This window comes from Danio rerio, chromosome 19 (assembly GCF_049306965.1).
Source record: "Danio rerio strain Tuebingen ecotype United States chromosome 19, GRCz12tu, whole genome shotgun sequence".
Taxonomy (NCBI): domain Eukaryota; kingdom Metazoa; phylum Chordata; class Actinopteri; order Cypriniformes; family Danionidae; genus Danio; species Danio rerio.
In genome coordinates, this window is record NC_133194.1 from 44,027,669 (window position 1) to 44,048,060 (window position 20,392).

The 20,392-nt window shown below is 37.3% G+C and overlaps 1 protein-coding gene across 4 annotated transcripts in view; it reads right to left on the reverse strand.

Moving 5' to 3' along the window:
• slc25a13 (solute carrier family 25 member 13) overlaps nt 1-20,392 on the reverse strand; it is a 94,799-nt gene that overhangs the window by 27,675 nt on the left and 46,732 nt on the right. For all 4 annotated transcript variants that reach the window (XR_012395234.1, XR_012395235.1, XM_073931919.1 and 1 more), the window contains 5 exons: nt 16,450-16,534; nt 11,570-11,654; nt 8,415-8,573; nt 6,128-6,180; nt 3,854-3,934 (listed from right to left, as the gene is read on the reverse strand). Coding sequence is in view for 2 of the 4 variants with exons in the window: in XM_073931919.1 (XP_073788020.1) it covers nt 3,854-3,934; nt 6,128-6,180; nt 8,415-8,573; nt 11,570-11,654; nt 16,450-16,534 (463 nt within the window). In the remaining 2 variants the exon portion in view is untranslated. The remainder of the gene's footprint in view (nt 1-3,853; nt 3,935-6,127; nt 6,181-8,414; nt 8,574-11,569; nt 11,655-16,449; nt 16,535-20,392) is intronic.

Sequence of the window (20,392 nt, forward strand, 5' to 3'; positions counted from 1 at the left end):
TTCAAATCAAATACAGACTTTCTCACACATACACACACACACACACACACACACACACACACACACACACACACACACACAAACACACATAGAGATACACACATAAACAACAATAGCTCAGTGCCAGACATAACCATTAGCCTTCCTTCATTAACAGTCGCTCGAATTCCTCACACTTACACAAGGGATTACCGCAAGCATTTTAGAGAATTAATGGAAACATTGCTGGACAAGCTAAATTACACACCTAGTGTTGCAAATGAACAAAGCGTCACTGTTTTCACGCTTTCCCCTGCATTTAACATTGGCTAAGCGAGTATTTTGAGTAACCCAGCCCTCAAATGAAGGCCAGAAACAACCAGATAAGAATCCAGCCAACTCCGCGAGCAGCGAAGCGTGATGTTCTTACCAAATGATCAACTCTTGGCAACTGTCAAGGCTCTAATTCAGACGCTGCTATGTGAGAAGAGAGGAGCTTAAATGTAAAAAAAAATTCTTCTGCGCTTTCCGCCCTCAGACAGGAACGTTCACGGCACACAAATCAGCAGTCTAGTCCTCTCCCTCTCAAACCAAATAAATATATTTGATTTGCCGTGGCTGCAGTGTCAATAAACAGGGCTTTGAGTGAGCGGCGCGTGTGCAGGCGTGAGAAAGGGAGCGGATCCTGCCAGGCCAAACACTGGAGATTCAGGGCCGGGATGAAAGGAGCTGTCAGAGGAATCAGAAGAGGAAAAACACATCTCCGTGGCACAAGCTGCCTTTCTGAGCCAACTTCATCTGCAACCAACCTGATATTTCCGTATCCATCTCTTTTCAAGAATCAGAGGAGAGGTCTTGGCGGCTAAAAATGCATATGGCAAGCCGTTTTAACATTTAATCAAGCAAAGAAAAAACATACTATTATCTATTTTCATGCTACTAGCACTTTTTTAGTAGCTATTAGTGCTTATTCCTTTAGATCAGTGGTTCTCAAACTGTGGTACATGTACTAGTAGTGGTACGCATGCTTCGTTTGCGCCGAATCACGTCATTTACGCGAATAGCAGCACAGGATGTCTATTCACCTCTTGGCATTGACTTAAAGGGCACCTAGGTTACCCTTTTTTCAGATTTATTATAAGTCTTTTGCGTCTCTAGAATGTGTATATAAAGTTTCAGATCAAAATACCCATCAGATTTTTCATTATACCTTTTACAAGATGCTGTTTTATACTGATTTCCAGCAGCGGGTGGTTTTGTCGTACTGCGCCTTTAAGACGAGTCTTTCCCGCCTACTGTTTCTACATGCCTCCTCCCTCAGCTGCGTCAGACAACAGACAGACTTAAAGGAAGAAGGTCTCACGTAGCGTTTTTGAGATCCTACAGTAAGAACTAACCTTTACTAATCAGTATTGTGAAGTTGCATTGATGAGTCACACACAATATCTTTACAAAGTTAACGCGCGCGCGCACACACATACACACGCACACTGCAGATGACACACACACACACACAGGCAGGCAGGCAGACAGACAGAGCGCGCTTAGCTTAGTTAAGGCTAACCTCAAGTACTGTGTGTATATCTGTTATGCTAATGTACAAAATAAACCTGATTTAACTTCCACAAACCGGGATTGAAGCGTCTTCTTTTATAATTGTTCTGACACGTGGCTGTGCTGATAAAGTAAAGCTGAAGTAAAACGCTGTAATTAATTGCTGATCCTAGCGAACAGAACAGACCTTTTATTTCCGGTTGCTGTGCGTATGTCTGCCTGGTCTTGTTGACATATACACGCGACTACCGGAACATGTTAATGAGCGCAGCTGTCAATCAATTCGGTGGGCGGGGGGATCGCACACCTACGTAATGGTGCGATCGATTTGAAAACAGCTCCAATTGGCCGACCCTTTTTTTTGTAGTTAAATTGAAAAAAAAGGACTGGGTGTGTTCATATCACCCCAGTATGACGGTCTATACACTATACAACACACAGATCTGTCCAAACAGCTTGAAAAGTAGATTTTTTACCATAGGTGCCCTTTAACATGCAAATCACTTGACGCTTCATCCGCGCTTGGTGTGAACGCACCATTACACTGTAAAAAATGCTGGGTTCCACACAATCCATTTTTGTTGGGACAACATGAAGGAACTGAGTTAACATTTGTTTTTACAAAACTAAGTGGACTGAACATAAAACAATTAAGTTGTCTGCTTTAAAACTCAAGAATTGGGTTATTTCAGATCATTTAAAATAAGTAGTTTGAGAAAAACAGCAAACATACTTTATGAGTGTACTAATATTGATTAATGTAGAGATACTAATGATTTGCTAATGCCCAATAAATTATTCATATTGTGGCGTTAGTATAAAGTGTTAACTTAAATATTTGTAGCTTAATAATAATCATAAGTATGAACATTAACTAGGACTTACTAGTACAAAAATATTCATTCATTCATTTTCCCTCGGCTCAAGGCTGATTTATACATCGGTGTATGCTCTGGCGATGCCTGCTAGTAGTTGCAAAGCCCTCGCCGTGTCTGTCGCCGACGCTGACCTCTCAAAAAAGTAACCACACATTGCAACAACGCGTAGTGCAAGCTCTGTCATTGGTCGGCTAGGTAGCGCTGATGAGTGTGGGCGGGACCACCCCCAAGAGCCGCGTGAACCCGGTTGCAGCGAGTGTTTACAAGTGTCGAGTCCTGTGAAGGAGGTCAAGATGGAAACTGTTTACCTTATGATTAAAGTTCTAGCACGTCCGCCGGTTCCTGCCTCAAAATGAGCGAGTTTGAGCCACTTCTACATTAAGGAAGCATTCAAAAAAAAAGAAACACTAGCAAAGAAACTCGACACAGAGGAACTTAATACCTTCTGCCAGCTAGAGTTTCAGAAGTGTTATTGCAGAGTAATACGAACCGAACAGAAGTATAAATGCACGGCTACATGCAAGGTATGCGCCGATCACTCAACGTGGAAGTATAAACCAGGCTTTAGTCCCTTATTTATCAGCGGTCGCCACAGCGGAATGAACCACCAACTATTCCGGCATATGTTTTATGCAGTGGATGCCCTTCCAGCCACAACCCAGCACTAGAAAACACCCATACACTATAGCCAAATTTAGCTAACCCGAATCACCTATACCGCATGTCTTCAGACAGTGGGGGAAACCAGAGCAACCGGAGGAAACCCACATGAACACGAGAAGAACATGCAAACTCCACACAGAAATGCCAACTGACCCAGCCGGGACTCGAAACATCATCGCTTTTGCTGTGCTAACCACCGAGCCACCGTGCATCAAATAATTACTAGTGGCACAAAAACAGATAGCAGTATGTTTTTTTATAGATTAAATATTAAAACAGCCTGCCGTAAAATGGATTCATGTTGGGATAATTGAAAACTCGCCATCATCTACAAGTGTGTGACACTTATAAATACAAACCCACTGTCATTTGAACGAGGCTCTTTAGTGGCAGACAGATCTCAAGTACGACACAAACAGGAAGCTCCTCTGAAATCTGAACTGACGGGCATTGGCTTTTATGGAAACAATGTGTTAATACTGTCAGCCTCACCTTTACGCTTGTAATGAAAAGGGTAAGTGATCCCCTCCTCGAGCTCAGACTATGGTTTAGAAGTGAGATGACAGAGGAGAAGTGTTTTCTACATGTTTTTAAACACCGATGGGCGCTGAAGTGTCTGTTCAATCACCTCATAAAAGAGAGAGAAGTGTTCCCTCGGGCTGAGGCTCAAGACCTCAAAGCCTACTGACATTCAAAAACTAAACTCCATTATGTCAGTGTACTGTTACCATGTGACGTATGGATTATATGTTTACGTATCAAGGCAGGGAGCTACTCACACATCCGCCGGCCAAGATTTCAGCAGGTAGAGGAACGCTGCCGTCTTTCTGCAGAGTCTTTCCTCTCACAAAGTCATTCACCTGTGAAATAATAATAATAAAAAAAACAATGAAGCATCAGCTTTGGTTTGGTGGAGGTTTGCATGGCAGACACCTATGTGTAAAGGTATAAAGTGGCAATTGTGAGATATTAATGAACAATTGTAAGATGTAATGTCAGATATACTGTTTTGTGCTATTAAGTTTCACAACTGTGAGATAATTTTGCAAGTGTGAGATTTAAAATGAGATAGAAAGTAGATATACTGTAGTCTCAATTCTGAGAAACCAAAAGGGTTGCATGAGCAGATATATATACATGCACAAATACAAGACTTATTTGTCTCTTATTTGTAGACCAAGAAGGTCGTTAGTTCGAGCCTCGGCTGGGTCAGTTGGTGTTTCTGTGTGGAGTTTGCATGTTCTCCCTGCATTCACGTGGGTTTCCTCTGGGTGCTCTGGTTTCCTCCACAGTCCAAAGACATGCAGTACAGGTGAATTGGGTTGGCTAAATTGTCCGTAGTGTATGAGTGTGTATGGATGCTTCCCAGAGATGAGTTGCAGCTAGAAGGGCATCTGTTGCGTAAACCATGTGCTATATCAATTTGCGGTTCATTACGCTGTGGCAAGCCCGGATTATTAAAGGGACTACGGCAAAAAGAAAATAAATGAATAAAGGAAAATTAATGAGTAAAAGTACACATCTTTAAATCTCCTCTAAAAGTACTCGGTACCCAATAATTTTACTCAAGTGAATGTAACGAATTAAATGTAATTCGTTACTATCCACCTTTGATTAAAAGTCAACACCCATAATGCAATTCATAACCGTAAATAAACTAAAACACTTGTGAATCACAAATAAGGAAACTTTTTTTAACAGTCTATTACTTATTACACAGCTCTCGGGAATACTTGATTCTGATAGGTCAATCACAACATTCCAAGGTATGTTATTCCCAGATAACAACCGCTTAAACTAAAAAGTCATCCGGGTATTTTAAATCATCTGGACCATTAGTGAATATATTCTATAGCAGGGGTTCTCAAACTTTTTCGCTTAGAGCCCACCTTTTTCTCCAAAAACTTTTTGAAGGCCCAAACTGATTGTATAGTGAAAATGCTTATTTTAAAGCTTTATTTATTAGCAAAACATTTGTTTTACCTTCTATTATTTCCTTATTTTTCTAAATCAGTTCATGAAAAAGCTTGAAACATTAAGTTGAATAAGTTGACTCTGGTTGAAAACGTCAAGTTGAAAACGCCAAAAAGCGAGTGGCTGCACAAATGTGCAGGCGGTGACCAAATCCAGCGAAGAGTGACTGCTGTTTGGAGAAACGTTTGGCTATGATGGTGGGTTTAGCCGTTGCCCGAGATATTTCTGTGATTGAAAATATAAATACTTTAATACATACTCATTTGGTGAATTCAAGTATATATTTTTTTATACTTTTGTTTGTTATGTTTAGTATGATTGTAGTCGGTGGCTTATAGCTATCTGGGCTAAAGTTAAATTTGTAATATTGACAGATTTATTCCGGCTGGCACCCGAACAAAAAGTAAAATATTACCCACTTGGGGTTTAAGGTAGGGCCACCGTTACAAGTCCCTTTACTACTCAGGGGTCCCCACAGCAGAATGAACTGCCAACTCATCCAGCATATGTTTTACGCAGCGAATGCCCTTCCAGCTGCAACCTAGTACTGGGAAACACCCATACACACTAATTCACACACATAGACTACAGTCAGTTTAGTTCATCCAATTCACCTATAGCACATGTCTTTGTACTGTGGAGGAAACCAGAGCACCCAGAGGAAACCCACACCAACAGGGTGAGAACATGCAAAACCAGGCTCAAACCAGGATCTCAAACCATCTAAGTTTGTTATTCAAAGTCGTAAACATGACAAAATGAAGTTGCACACACTCAGTAATAGATAACTTAATCCATTTGTGTTGGGAAAACATGAAGGAATTGTATGGAACCCAGCATTTTTTACAGCAAAGCCTCGACTGTGACATAAAAAGTTCCAAACACTAAAGTATATAAGCACGCCTGCTGATGCCCAGTTCAAGAATGAGCATCACTCTGACAGGGGCTCAAACAGAAAACAGACTGACTTGTTTTTCAATGGGCTCAGGCTGCAGTCAGGAACCGAGGGGTGTATTTCAGAGAGTTAAGGGCTTTGGTTTTAAAAGGCCACGCTGATGTGGTGAAGGCAGAGCACTTACTGTAAGCTTTATGGCTTTCTCGGGAGCCACGCCCAGAAGCTGCGGTACCAGGCCTATAATTAGAAAACAAGTTGATTAAAAAAGACAGGGGTGAAGAGGGAAGCAGCACTTTCCTCAATGCAAAAGCTGCTGCCTTTAGTTTCCCTATCATCCACACACTAATGAACACTATTGATGTGGAGTGTTTAAATATTGGAAACTTCACAGCACTACAAACTCCTTTTTTCCCTTTAAAATGAGCCTCAACCAAAAGTTTACACAGGCCTCAATTACGACGCAGATTTCTGGCTTGGACGAAAATAAACTAAATAATCTGATTTAAAACTGACGAGCCACCCGCGGCCGTAACAAACAAGCGCAGTAATGTGGGCAGTACTGTGCGAGTCCAAACAGGCCACACAGCGAGATGAATGGACACGGTTTCTGCGCGCATGGCCTACTGAGCGCATTTGCGTTTATATACAAGATGGAGAATTAAAAAACAAACATATTTTTGAAAATGTAATCATCCGTCGCAAATCTCGTAAACTGTTATTGTTCTTGCATGCTGCCGATTTCGTTGTTTGCCAGGATGGTGACATCATCGTCTGTTACTTTGATTGTAAACAATCGGCATGACTGCAAATATAAGCAAATGTTTTTTGCTGACCTAAGAAGATATTATGATAAAACAAAACAAAAGCCTCTGATAAATGATTAAAAATAAAATAAATAATACAAATAAAATTATCAAAATAAAATGTATATAATCAAATACAAAAATAATAAAACAAAAATTTAATTAATTTTAATGATAAAAATTACATTTAAATAATAAAAATAAGATGAAATCATAAAAATGTAAATTAAATAATACAAATTAAATGAAATTAAATAATAAAAATAACATTTAAATAATAAAAATTAAATTAAATAATAAAATTAAATTAAATAATAAAAAATAATTAAATTTAATTAAACAAAATAATACAAATAAAATAAAATAAATAAATAAAAAATATATTAAATTAGATTTAATTTAGTTAAAAATAAATAACTTAAAGATAAAAAATAAAATTTTATTAAATTAAATATATATATATATTTTTTTTTATCAACAATAAAGCTTATTATAAAGCTTAAATAATCAAACAGATATTCTTTAAGTTGGAAACATCTCATCATGTGCCTAAAAATCTTCCATTTTATATAAAGCTGGGAATGAGTTATGTTGTTTATTATATTATATTATATTATATTATACTATATTATATTATATTATATTATATTATATTATATTATATTATATTATATTATATTATATTATATATTGAAAATAAGTTTTTTGCTTCAATAAAAGTGTTTTTAACATTAGTAAATACTTTTATTATTACCATGTATCAGATAATATGAAATATAACAATCAACATGGAAAAATTTTTATTTTTTCCTAACAATAATAGCTGTCCAGCTTAAAATAAAAAAACGAAGGATGTATAAAAAAAATAAAACGTTTCTAAAAATAGTGTATTCAAATCTTTTCAGAATAGCTTTTAAATAATTTCTAAATGTCTTACGTAGGTGCTTATTTACTGTAACCTCTTTAATTCTTTTTTTAAGTTTTACCCTCTGCGCAATGTTATAATGTTAGATGTACCTTCAAATGTGCTGCAGAAAAAAACTTTTATTATTATCACAAATAAAATAAAATAAAAAATGCATTACTACAACCACTAAACACATTTATCTTTAAGTCATCTTTACGCATTTGCTAAAAGCCAGTTCTTTCCACTCTCCTGAAAAAAAAAACTATTTACATGTAAAACAAAAGCACTTAGTGCTTCTTCAAATACAGAGCTCTCTGTCATAACCACCCATACGCTCTGCTAAATCGAGCAGCGGATTTTTCAAAACCACCCCTGTTTCATGATCCAGCGGGTGATCAAGATCTCAGCCCGTCTTTTGTCGGCTTTATGATTGACAAATACCAGCAGTTAGTGTTTCTCAATGGAGGTCACATGCCAACTGCACCTCGCAATCGCAATTTGAATCTGTGACCTCACCCAGTGCTTTAAAAACTCTAAAAGCAGAGCAGATCCTCATTATCCGAGTGCCATTGACTGCGTAGCGCATTCATGTTCTTCATTGTTGAGTTCCCTGTGCTGGTATGCGCTCTTTCATGCTCTGCTCATTGTCCCCTGCGGCACTGAAGGTAGACTTAATCTCTTCAAAGCAGGTAAAGGTCAAAGGGAAGATGACCCAGGCCCTGCTTCATGAAAAATGCTTTTTTTGTTGTTGCCTGACTGACCTCTGTAGAGGCCGAAGAAGCCCTCGTAGCGCACGACCTTCTTAAAGCAGTCCAGGCTGTTCTTGTACATGAGCTCTTCCACTAAGGACCCTGAAGAGCGCTGGTTCTGCATGCGGGTCTTCACCAGGTCGATGGGGTACACGGCCGTCGCACCTACAGCTGATATATGAGGGGGGGGAAAAAGGGTGTAAAACTATGGTAATATTGGTAAACCTCCTAGATGTTATGTCTGGTAACATATTGCACTGAAGTTCACTTCATTGCACTGAACATATTGCACAAGCTCCTTGTCAGGATTCTGCCACTTCGATCTTGTTAATTCCTGTTTTGGTGGCAGATTCCAGACACTAGTCCTGTCATGTCTTGTATGTTGTGCTCAGCTCGAGTTTTCTTGGGTCAAGCACTCATTTTCTGTCGTTGTCTGTCTTCGTCTTTGTACGAGCGCCGTCTTGGATATGCTTGGGAAGCTTGCTCTCGTCCAGGTGTGTTTGTTGCTTTGTTCGCGGCACTGTGTTTTTGTTTTCAGCGCTACATAGACTGATTTCACGCGGCCGCCATTTCGCCAAAAGCGAAATCGAGGCTTCGGTGGTAAGAAACCCGAAAGTATCATTGGGAGTTCCATAGGAATGTTGTGTAACTGACTATATAGCTTATCAGTGAAGAGAAAGGTCCGTTCTGAATGAATGGTGAATATAATAAGGGATATCAGAGCTCATTTTCAGCTAAGTTAAGGGAAATGGCACTAGTTAGCCAATGTTTTCTTTCCCAAACACACGTTTTTAGATGTTTTTATTAAACTGTTTCTTTTATAATATTAGACTCGTCACCATACTGAATTAAAAGAAAATAACATAAATTTCCCGCGAACATAAAGGCACTGTTGATGGCTTTCTTAAAACAGTGCTGATTTGCCATTGTGGTCACGTGTTCAACAGAAATGATTGTGATTGGCCGAGAAGGTCATCAGTTCACCGCTGTTTACACACACAACACAGACAGAGGAGCGATCTGCTTGTTGAGTCGACTAAACTTCAAGGCAAGGCTGCTTCGCGCTTCAGTCTTCATGTATCTGTGTTTGCACTGGGCGAAGAGCAGTAAGCTGAGTGCAAACCAAACACAAAGACACGCATACTGAAACGCGAAGCAGCCTTGAAGATCAGTCGAGTCATCCGCGCTCAGCAGCGCTTCCGTGTTAGCGGGAAATAGCCGGGTTTAAAACTTCAGTACCGGGACAACACTATTACAGACAGCACGAGGGTGTGCTGCAGAGGACTGCAGTGTTTTATCGCTCACCGGGTTACATAGACTGAAGCAGGAAAGCGTCCTCACGGTGTTTAACTGGTGCTATGAACTGAAGCCCAGGAGGAAACTTAAGCGCATCACTGAGATTGTGATGTTGTTTGATGCTAAATTGCTTTTAATTGTTTAAAATAAACTTACTAAAAAATATTAAAGTGATGGTTACATAATTTCTGCATTTTAAAATCTCAGCAACAGCAAGAGGTTTATAGTACTAGCAGTGCTGATAGTACTAATAGCAGTGCTGGTCCTATACTTCCGGGTTTCTTCCAACCGCAGCGTCGTGTGAAATAAGCATATTGGTTTCGGTTGCCCGCTAGGATCGGAATATGCATGCCGCATGTGTGAGTGTATGGTAAGTGGTTTCATTCATCGTGTGCATGTGTCTTACGTTCAGTCTTCTGTTGGTGTTGTGATTAGCACGTGGTTCATGTTTACATGCGCCGCATGGTTTAGTGTTGTGTTTCATGTGAACTTGGTTAATGAGTTCTCTCATTGGTTGCTTGCTCTAGTCTTGTTTTACATAAGTACATGGCTTGTGTTGTGTTTTTTTGCACCATGTGCTCCCCTGTCTATCATCTTGTCCCATCCACCTTGTTATGCTATTATTTATCATTATGTTCACCTGCCTGCTTATCAGTTTATTGGTTTAATTTCCCTATTTATTCTCTCAGTGTGCTCTGTCCTGTGCTAATCTATCTATCTAAACTAAATTGAATTTTTACATTGCAAAAAAATGCTTTTCTTACTTAGATTTTTTGTCTTGTTTCTAGTCCAAGTAATTAAAAATTCTCAAATCAGGAAGAATGTTCTAGACAAGCAAAACGTATTGTCTTGTTTTAAGAAATAATATGCCAATATTAAGTGAGTTTTTCCTTAAAACAAGAAAAATAATCTGCCAATGGCGTAAGCAAAATAATCTTACGTCAAAAGAAAAAACAAGATTAATTTGCTTACCCCATTGGCAGATTATTTTGCTTGTTTTAAGGAAAAACTCACTTAATATTGGCATATTAATTCTCAAAACAAGACAATATGTTTTGCTTGTCTAGAAAATGCTTCTATATATAAGAAAATTTAGATATTTAGACTAGAAACAAGACAAAAAATCTAAGCAAGAAAAGCATTTTTGCAGTGTAGTGAGGGTCTTCTAGAAACCATGGTAAAAATATGTTATCATTAAATGTATTACAGCTTTTATACCTCTTTATTTGATTAACAGGACACATTCTAATGTACAAAAAATCGAATAAATACTGTTATTAATTTGACAATTGAAGCCTGCTTTAACACATGAAACAAAAAAGGTAGAACAGGAAGAAAGTCTGGACATTTTTGAAGAAAACATCAGTCAACTGTTATCTGACAACTTTGGGGTGGACCTGAAGGGGATCCAGCACCGACAGCCTTAATTAAAGAGTGAGTCGCCCTGCACTACCTCCTTATTACCTCGTCTCCGAGAAAGAGAGAAAGAGAGAGAGAGAGAGGGAGAGAGAGAGAGAGAGAGCCAGTCTGGAGCCAAACACACCTACTGACACACACACGCACACACACAACCAGACTCACACTATCACACACATATGCATACACACACACCAAACACAGGGTCAAACATACCTCCTTACACACACAGATACACAAACACAATAATCACAAAAATCACACAAACATGCATGCACACACACATCAAACACGGAGCCAAACACACCTAGTGACACACATGTGCACAAAAGCATCCAGCCAGGAGCCTACCATGGTGCATAACCTCATTAAAGAGGAGAAACAGCCCACTGAGAAGGCAATAGTGCAGGCTTTGTTTGTCTTGTTGTCCAGTAATTGTGCTGTGGTTCACTCACCTCCAGCCACGGAGCCCAGGGTGAACCTGTAGGCCGACTCCGCTGCCTGGATCAGAACTGAGCGAGATGCTTCTCCACCAGAATGCTGCAAAATGGAGGAAAACACATCTGAGAACAATCTGATCTGCTGCCTTGAGGTTTTGATGAAGCATTTGTAATAAAAAGTTGCTAAAATTTTATTTAAAGCAAATAAGATAACTTTAATTTTAATATTATACAATAAACTTCAGAAATTAAAAGCCAAGCTGTTATAAATGCAAAGAATGGACTGTTTCAGATGATAAAAATAATATAATATAATATAATATAAATATAATAAATATAACATTATATATATATATATATATATATATATATATATATATATATATATATATATATATATATATATATAGTATATATAATATAATATAATATAATATAATATGTATAATAATATAAATATAATGTAATATAATATAATATAATATAATATAATATGTATAATAATATAAATATAATAAATATAATATAATGTAATATAATATAATATAATATAATATGTATAATATAAATATAATAAATATAATATAATGTAATATAATATAATATAATATAATATAATATGTATAATAATATAAATATAATAAATATAATATAATAAAATAAAATATAATATAAGTGACGCTGGGGCGCAGTAGGTAGTGCTGTCGCCTCACAGCAAGAAGGTCGCTGATTCGAGCCTCGGCTGGGTCAGTTGGCATTTCTGTGTGGAGTTTGTAAGTTCTCCCCGTGTTCGCATCAGTTCCTCCCACAAGTCCAAAGACATGCGGTACAGGTGAATTGGGTAAGCTAAAATGAGATTCCATGTGTGTTCCCCAAAAATGGGTTGCAAGCTGGGAGGGCATCTGCTGCGTAAAACATTTGCTGGATAAGTTGGCGGTTCATTCCGCTGTGGCGACCCCGGATTAATAAAGGGACTAAGCTGAAAAAAAAATGAACGAATGAATAATATAATATAATATAATATAATATAATATAATATAATATAATATAATATAATATAATATAATATAATATAATATAATATAATATAATATAATAATATAATATAATATAATATAATATAATATAATATAATATAATATAATATAATATAATATAATATAATATAATATAATAATATAATATAATATAATATAATATAATGACGCTTATAAAAGCTGTAAAGAGTTTATCAAAGGCAAAAAATACACATTTAAGAGTGCTATCTGAAGACTGAATAAGATGCTGAAAATTGAATAGCATTTTAATGTATTTAAAGCACACACGCAATTAAAACAAACCACAATGATTTTGTTAGCTCACATTAGCCCCTTTCACACAGTGATTTCGGTAAATATCTGGAAAATTATCTGAATGATTTTACCGGTTATTTCAAATATGTGGTGTTCACACAGGCAAGGGCGTTCCGGAAATTTTCCCCATTAACACAACCATTCCAAAATACCAGTAAATTCTGACATCATTAAACAAAAATGAACTCTAAACGGCTGCACTTGAATTAAACATGAAGGGGGGCTGTCTTTTTCTTGACGGTTTCACTTTTATTTAAAACTTTAGCATTCATGCAGCTGATTTTGTCCCAGAGATGGACCAACTAACTGAGAAAAAATCTGCTGACGTAACATCTAAAAACAGATGCGCTAACTGCAGCTAAAACAGCTTTGTTTACACATTTGACGACATTACAAATTCTGATGGATATTGTGAACAACATCAATAAAAGAAAAAATGTTTTGTGGAGAACAATTCATCTGCACATGCCATTACTCTTCTAAAACCATGAAATGCCTACTTTACTACATCAACTCGCAGTAGTAAAAACAAGTAGTATTTCTCATTTAATATTCCATTTCGCTAAGAACTGAGTCAGAATACGGGGGGAAAAACGGTTGCAGCTTCTGGTTCATGCTGACTTTAAAATTGCGGTCATATTTTACAGTATTACCCTTATATATATATTATATTTTCCAGCCAAAACTTTTAAGAGTGTTTCAGTTAAGACAATAAAAGAGAATTCTTTAAAAAATACTCTTTATGTCTTGCTCATTTGTTGCTTTAAACAAAATCATCCAAATTATTAAATGTATTCAGTGTGTAAATACATAAATGAGTAGACATTTAAACTTTTAACTAAACGCTGACAGAATTTCACTTTGCTTCCTGTTAAGCGTGTGAAAAAGAACTGTTAGGCCTTTTCAGCTGAATTAAATGACCACATTCATTCTGATCCAACCTCTCTAGATAATTTAAACTTCAGTCTTTAGTGCAGTGTTAGTCAGGACGAGCGAAAACCACAATCAAGCGGCTCCAATCACAGCCTCAGTCTCACAGTTACAGTGAACACGAGAGCTAAAGCCAGCCAGAAGCACTGAAGCGTCCCGTCCAGCATTCACTGTAAAGAAATGCAGGGTTCCACACAATTCCTTCATGTTGTCTCAACACAAATCGATTAAGTTACCTTCACTGTTTTTACAAATTTAAGTTGACTGAACATAAAAAAATTAAGTTAAACCCTCATGAATGGTGTTGATTCAGCTCATTGTAAATAAGTAGTTTGAACAAGCGGCATTTTTTTTTTTTTTTTTGAGTGTTGGAGGTCCAGTGGAGTCCACCTGTCAGGAGCTCCAGGTATTGGCCAGATTGGGATGTTTGTGGGATGAGATGTTGAGAGCGAGAGCTGGCCTGCAGCCCATAAGGCCAAACCACAGCCCAAAGCGGCTCATTGTGGTGGGACTGGCGTCTCTGTCCCGGGCCCCCGCTTCGACTCTCCCAGCACGGAGGAAAAAACTCTGCACTCAGTGAGTTTGAAGGCAGAACTTCTGATAAAACAGAAATATAACATCTTTCTTCTTTGTGTGTTTTTTCATTTTCATCTCGCCATCATCAGATGTTGATGCGTTTCCTCGACTGCTGGGCTTGTGTTTCAATCACAGGGTTTTATATGTGTGCGTGTGTGTGTGTGTGTGTGTGTGTGTGTGTGTGTGTGTGTGTGTGTGTGTGTGTGTGTGTGTGTGTGTGTGTAGATGACAGATTCAGATGTTTTCTGCTTTCATTGCTCTGGTCAAAGTGAAGCCGAAAGCTCAGAAGCTGATGGAAAAATCCAGGAAATGAGGCTGTGATCTGAAGCACTCATGAACACGAGCTCTCAAAATGTAATTTCATCTAGCATTAAAAGTAAAAAGTTACATGGTGGCGCAGTGGGTAGCACTGTCGCCTTACAGGAAGAAGGTCGCTGGTTTGAGCCCCGGCAGGGTCAATTGACATTTGTGTGTGGAGTTTAAATGTTCTCCTCGTGTTGGCATGGGTTTCCTACGGGTGCTCCGGTTTCCCCCACAGTTCAAACACATGTGCTGTAAGTGAATTGGGAAAGCTAATTTGTCCATAGTGTATGTCCTGATCCTCCAGGTTGGGGGTTGAGCATTGGACTAACAACTCACCTCATAAAAACTAGATGTTATGAAACACCAACATGTTGCGGCTAAATATCAACTTAGATATAAATGGCCCAGGGAGTAAGTATAAAAGTAAAATAAAATGTAATTTTTGAAACTAAAAAGTGCAATTAAATAAAAAAATTATAAAATACATATAAAATTATATTGATTGTATATCTGCACAATATATCGCAAACCTATAGTTAATAAAGTATGTGCAATATGCACTTGAAGTCAAAATTCTCCTAGGATTTTATATATAACAACAGTTGAACAGTCATAGTGTAATAACAGGTAAATCAGGATTGAAACACATATCATAGTCTCTTTCATATTTGACTAAAATTGTAGTTTTCTTATTGGCACCAGTTATTGTGTCTGTAGTATACATTACCAAAAAAGTCTTGTCGCAACAAATAATAACTTGACTTCTAGTTGTTCGTTTGGCATCAGAAGTGGCTTATAGGAAACGCAAAGGGCTCAAGATTACACTTATTTTACTTAAATAAAATATGATCATGCCTTGATTTTTTATCATTTAATTGGGACAGTAAGGTCTGACTTTGCTCAGACAAAAGTCTTGTCACTTAACAGAAATAATGTCCAGTATAGAATATAAAGTCATGGTGCAGTGGAAAAATAATTACTATTTTGTATGACTCCCATGAGCTTGGAGGACTGCATCCATACATCTCTGCAGTGACTCAAATCACTTATGCCTAAAGTCATCTGGAATGGTGAAGAAAGCGTTCTTGCAGGACTCCCAGAGTTCAAGATTCTTTGGATTCATCTTCAATGCCTCTTTCTTCATCTTACCCCAGACATCAATAACGTTCATGTCTGGTGACAGGGCAGGCCAATCCTAGAGGACCATGACCTTCTTTGCTTACAAGAACTTCAATGTGGAAGCTGAAGTATGAGAAGGAGCGCTATCCTGCTGAATAATTTGCCCTCCCCTGTGGTTTGTAATGTTATGGGCAGCACAAATGTCTTGATACCTCAGGCTGTTGATGTTGCCATCCACTCTGCAGATCTCTCGCACACCCCCATACTGAATGTAACCAAAACCATGATTTTTCCTTTACCAAACTTGACTGATTTCTGTGAGAATATGAGGGTTCCAGTAGGTCTTCTGCAGTATTTATGATGATCGGGATGCAGTTCAACAGATAATTCATCAGAAAAATCAACCTTCTGCCACTTTTCCAAATGTTCAACTAGAAGTCAAGTTATTATTTGTTGCTTTTGCAACTGGGATCGACAACAAGACTTTTGTCAGGTGGTGTATTCCACACTACTGTATTCCAGTGTGTATAAAAGCCACTTTTTTTTATTAAATCACATATTCACAGAGTTTCAAAACAATCCATCCATTTTCCCAGGTCTATATCTGAAACATACCTGTCTTTGAATCTCAGCAAGGTTGTAAGGAAGCGCTCCCTCCTCCAGAGGTGCAATCATCTCGATGTCAACTAAACCAAGCCGTCTGTGTAAAGCAAAACACAGGCAGGCATTATTAAAGATTTTTCTATCCAGCTCTTTTTTTAAAGCACAACATCTCTAAGATCTCTGAGAAAGAGTGATGTATAGTGTGCCCTCGCCATCCTGACTCAAAGAGAGTTGCGTAATTACAGTATCGCATTGCAAGAAAAAAAATAATGACATCAAAAAATATGATTCCTGATCACGACCCACCCAGTAGCGTAATGATTCGGTTCAAAGGTCATGACTTCTCCGGAATGTTCATGTGATGTTTTTGGCTTTTTGAAAGCTTCATGGGTATTTTCTGAATATTTTTTTTCAATCTCATTACTTTAAAAGAGCTTTGCAGTATATACAGTACCATCAACTTAGTATTTTTACTTCACTATTAATTACTAATTGCTGAATTTTAAGGTTTGTTAATGTACATGAAAACCATACAGTTTCTTATAGATTAAAAGGGATAGTTCACAACAAAAATGGAAATTGTGTCATCATTTACTCACCATTCACTTGTTCAAAACCTTTTATAGTTTCTTTCCTCCGTCTTTCCAAAAGAAGATGTTTTGAAGAAATTCCCATTGACTTCTATAGTACTTTTTTCCTACTATGGAAGTGAATGGATGCATGCTACCAGCATTCTTCAAAATATCTTCTTCTGTGTTGAACAGAAGAAAGAATGCATAACGAGGGAAAAAAATTAATGAGGTTGTTTTCAATTTGGGATGAACTAACTCTTTATTCTACTGGAAAAGGGTGGGCTGTTTAAGCCCACTATATAAAATGCTTAAATGTGGATATGTCCATATCTGTGTATTAACATCAGAAATGTAATGAAAACTAAGTTAAATAGTGTTCTTCTTCAAATTCGAACACATTTTTTCCCTATGTGAGATCTGTTTTTATATTGTATGTTTAAATTTGGCAGTACACAATTGTGGTTTATTTATTATTATTATTTTATTTATTTTTATTTTTATTTATTTAACCAGAAAAGCCTCTCTGAGAATTCCAGGTCAAAGTATTTAAAATACTGCATAACAAATGTATAATTATATACTTGACTATATGGTGTATTTAGTTATTTTCATATGTTTGCAGACATAATTATTTAAAATAATTAGCAGTGCTTAAACCAATACTTCAACCAAAAATGAAAATTTGCCCACTGTTTCCACTCCACTATATGTTTCCAATTCTTATGTTTCTTTTTTCCCAATGAACACAAAATAAGATATTTTAAAAAATGTTGGATACCAGGCGGCACGGTGGTTTCCTCACAGCAAGAAGGTTGCTGGTTCAAGTCCCGGATGGGCTAATTGACAATTCTGTGTGGAGTTTGCATGTTGGCATGGGTTTCCTCCGGGTGCTCTGGTTACCCTCCACAGTCCAAACACATGCGCTATAGGTGAATTGGATGAACTAAATTGGCCGTAGTGTATTAGTGTGAAAGAGTGTGTATGGGTGTTTCCCAGAACTGGGTTGCGGCTGGAAGAAAGAGAAAAACATATGCCAGAATAGTTGGGGGTTCATTCCACTGTGGCAACCTCTGAAATAGAGACTAAGCCGAAGGAAAATGAATGAATGAATGAATGAATGAATGAATGAATGAATGAATGAATGGATACCGGTAGCCATTGACATCCATTCCAAATACTATGGAAGTCAAAAGCGCCTTTCACACAGTAATACCAGTAAATATCCAAAAAATTTCCGGAACGACTTTATCGGTATATTCAAAAAAGCGCTGTTCACACGGGTAAGGACTTACAGAATTTTTCCGGAAAAGACCATTCACACATCCATTCCAAAATACCGCCAAATTCTGACATCATTAACCAGAAATGAGCTCTAAACGGCTTTGTAAACATTTGACTACATTACAAACTCTGTGGATGGATCAGTATTGTGAACAACTACCATAAAATTATATGGAAGAACACTTTCGCATGTTGAGATGTTCATTATATGTGTGTGTGCTGGTGCTCACTGGCTGCTTTATTTACACATGCGTCAGAGCTTGAAGCTAAACAAACAGCGGTTTATCATGAGCATCTTATCAATAATTTTTACACAGTTGGCATTAAGAAAGAACATATAAACATTATCTGACTAACAACTAGCAGCTAAATGTGCCTGGAAGAATATTCAAAGGCTTTTATTTTTCATAAACAGCGTGGATGTGAATGCGTCTGACTGTTCTGATTGGCTAAAGTAGACGTCTCACGTCAGTGCGTTCTAGACGTGAACGCATTCTTTCCAGCAATCTTCCTTCTGCGTTCACACAGTGCAGAATACCGGCAAATTACCGGTAATGTTACAACTTCTCTTTCCGGAAAATTGCTGGAACGAATTTACTGGAATTTTCAAAAAGGGGCTGTTCACACATACAGACCTTTCCGGAAAATTTTATGGAAAGGTCTGTATGTGCGAAAGGGGCTATAGGCTACCGGTTTCCAACTTTTCTTTTCATCAGAAGAAAGAAACTCAAGAACAACAACAAGTGGAGATCAGTAAATGACAGAATTTTCCTTTTTGGGTAAAGTATCACGGTTTAAAGGGCACCTGGGTTACCACTTTTTTCAGATTTCATATAAGTCTTTTGCATCTCCAGAATGTATCTGTAAAGTTTCAGCTTAAAACACCCATCAGATTTTGTATTATACCTCTTATAATATGCTATCTTTTACCTTTTTGCATCAGGTAGTGTTTTTGTTGTACTGCGCCTTTAAGGCTCTTCCTCCCCGCCCACCGTTTCTACATGCCACACACACACACACACACACAGACAGACAAACAGACAGACAGACAGACAGACAGACAGACAGACAGACAGACAGACATCGCGCGTTTAGCTTTGCACTCTATTTGCACGCAAATGTGACAGTATTCAGTTTAATTTCCATATCTGTATGGATATCTGTTATGTTAACGTACAAAATAAACCCGATTTAATGTCCACAAAGCAGGATTAAAGCGTCTTCTTTTATAATTGTTCTGACACGAGGCTGTACTGATGAAGTGAATCTGAAGTGAATCGCTGTACTTCATTAGACTCATGCACTGTTTTAAAACATTTTAAACTTGTAAAGCTCACTCTTGATCACATTTGATTAGGATTGATGATCCTAGCGAACTGAACAGACCTTTAATTACCGGTTGCTTTGCGCACGTCCTGTCTTGTTGAAATGATTATACACGTGACTACCGGGACAAGTTAATACGCAGCTGTCAATCAATTCGGTGGGCGAGGGGACCACACTGCTTCGTCAAGTTGCGGTCGGTTTGAAAACCGCTCCAATTGGTCCACCGTTTTTATGTTGTTATATTGAAAAAAAAAGAATAGGTGTGTTTATATCAACCCAATATGATGGTCTATACACTATACCTACACACACGTCTGTCCAAACAGCTTGAAAAGTAGATTTTTTTTACCATAGGTGCCCTTTAATGTATCAAATTTTCTCACAAAACAAACAAACAAAAATCATTAAGTACTTTTTTACTTTTAATACTTATTTACATTAAAAATCAAGTACTTTTGTCTCAAGAAGAAGTACTTTATACTTTTATTGGAGTAAAATTTATTCAGGTATCTGTACTTATACTTAAGTATAGTTCACCCACAACTAAAAATGTACTATTTACTCACCCTCAATTGATTCCAAGCATTTATGAGTTTCTTTATTCTGCTGAACAAAGAAGAGCACATCATAATGAAAGCTGAAAGCCTGTAACCATTGACTTCCATAGTAGGAAAAACATATCATCAACTGTTTGCTTTATGGAATTCAAAAACTTTGAAGCTCATTATCTCAAAATCATTCAGACTGCAGATTACAATTCCAAGGTGATGATATAT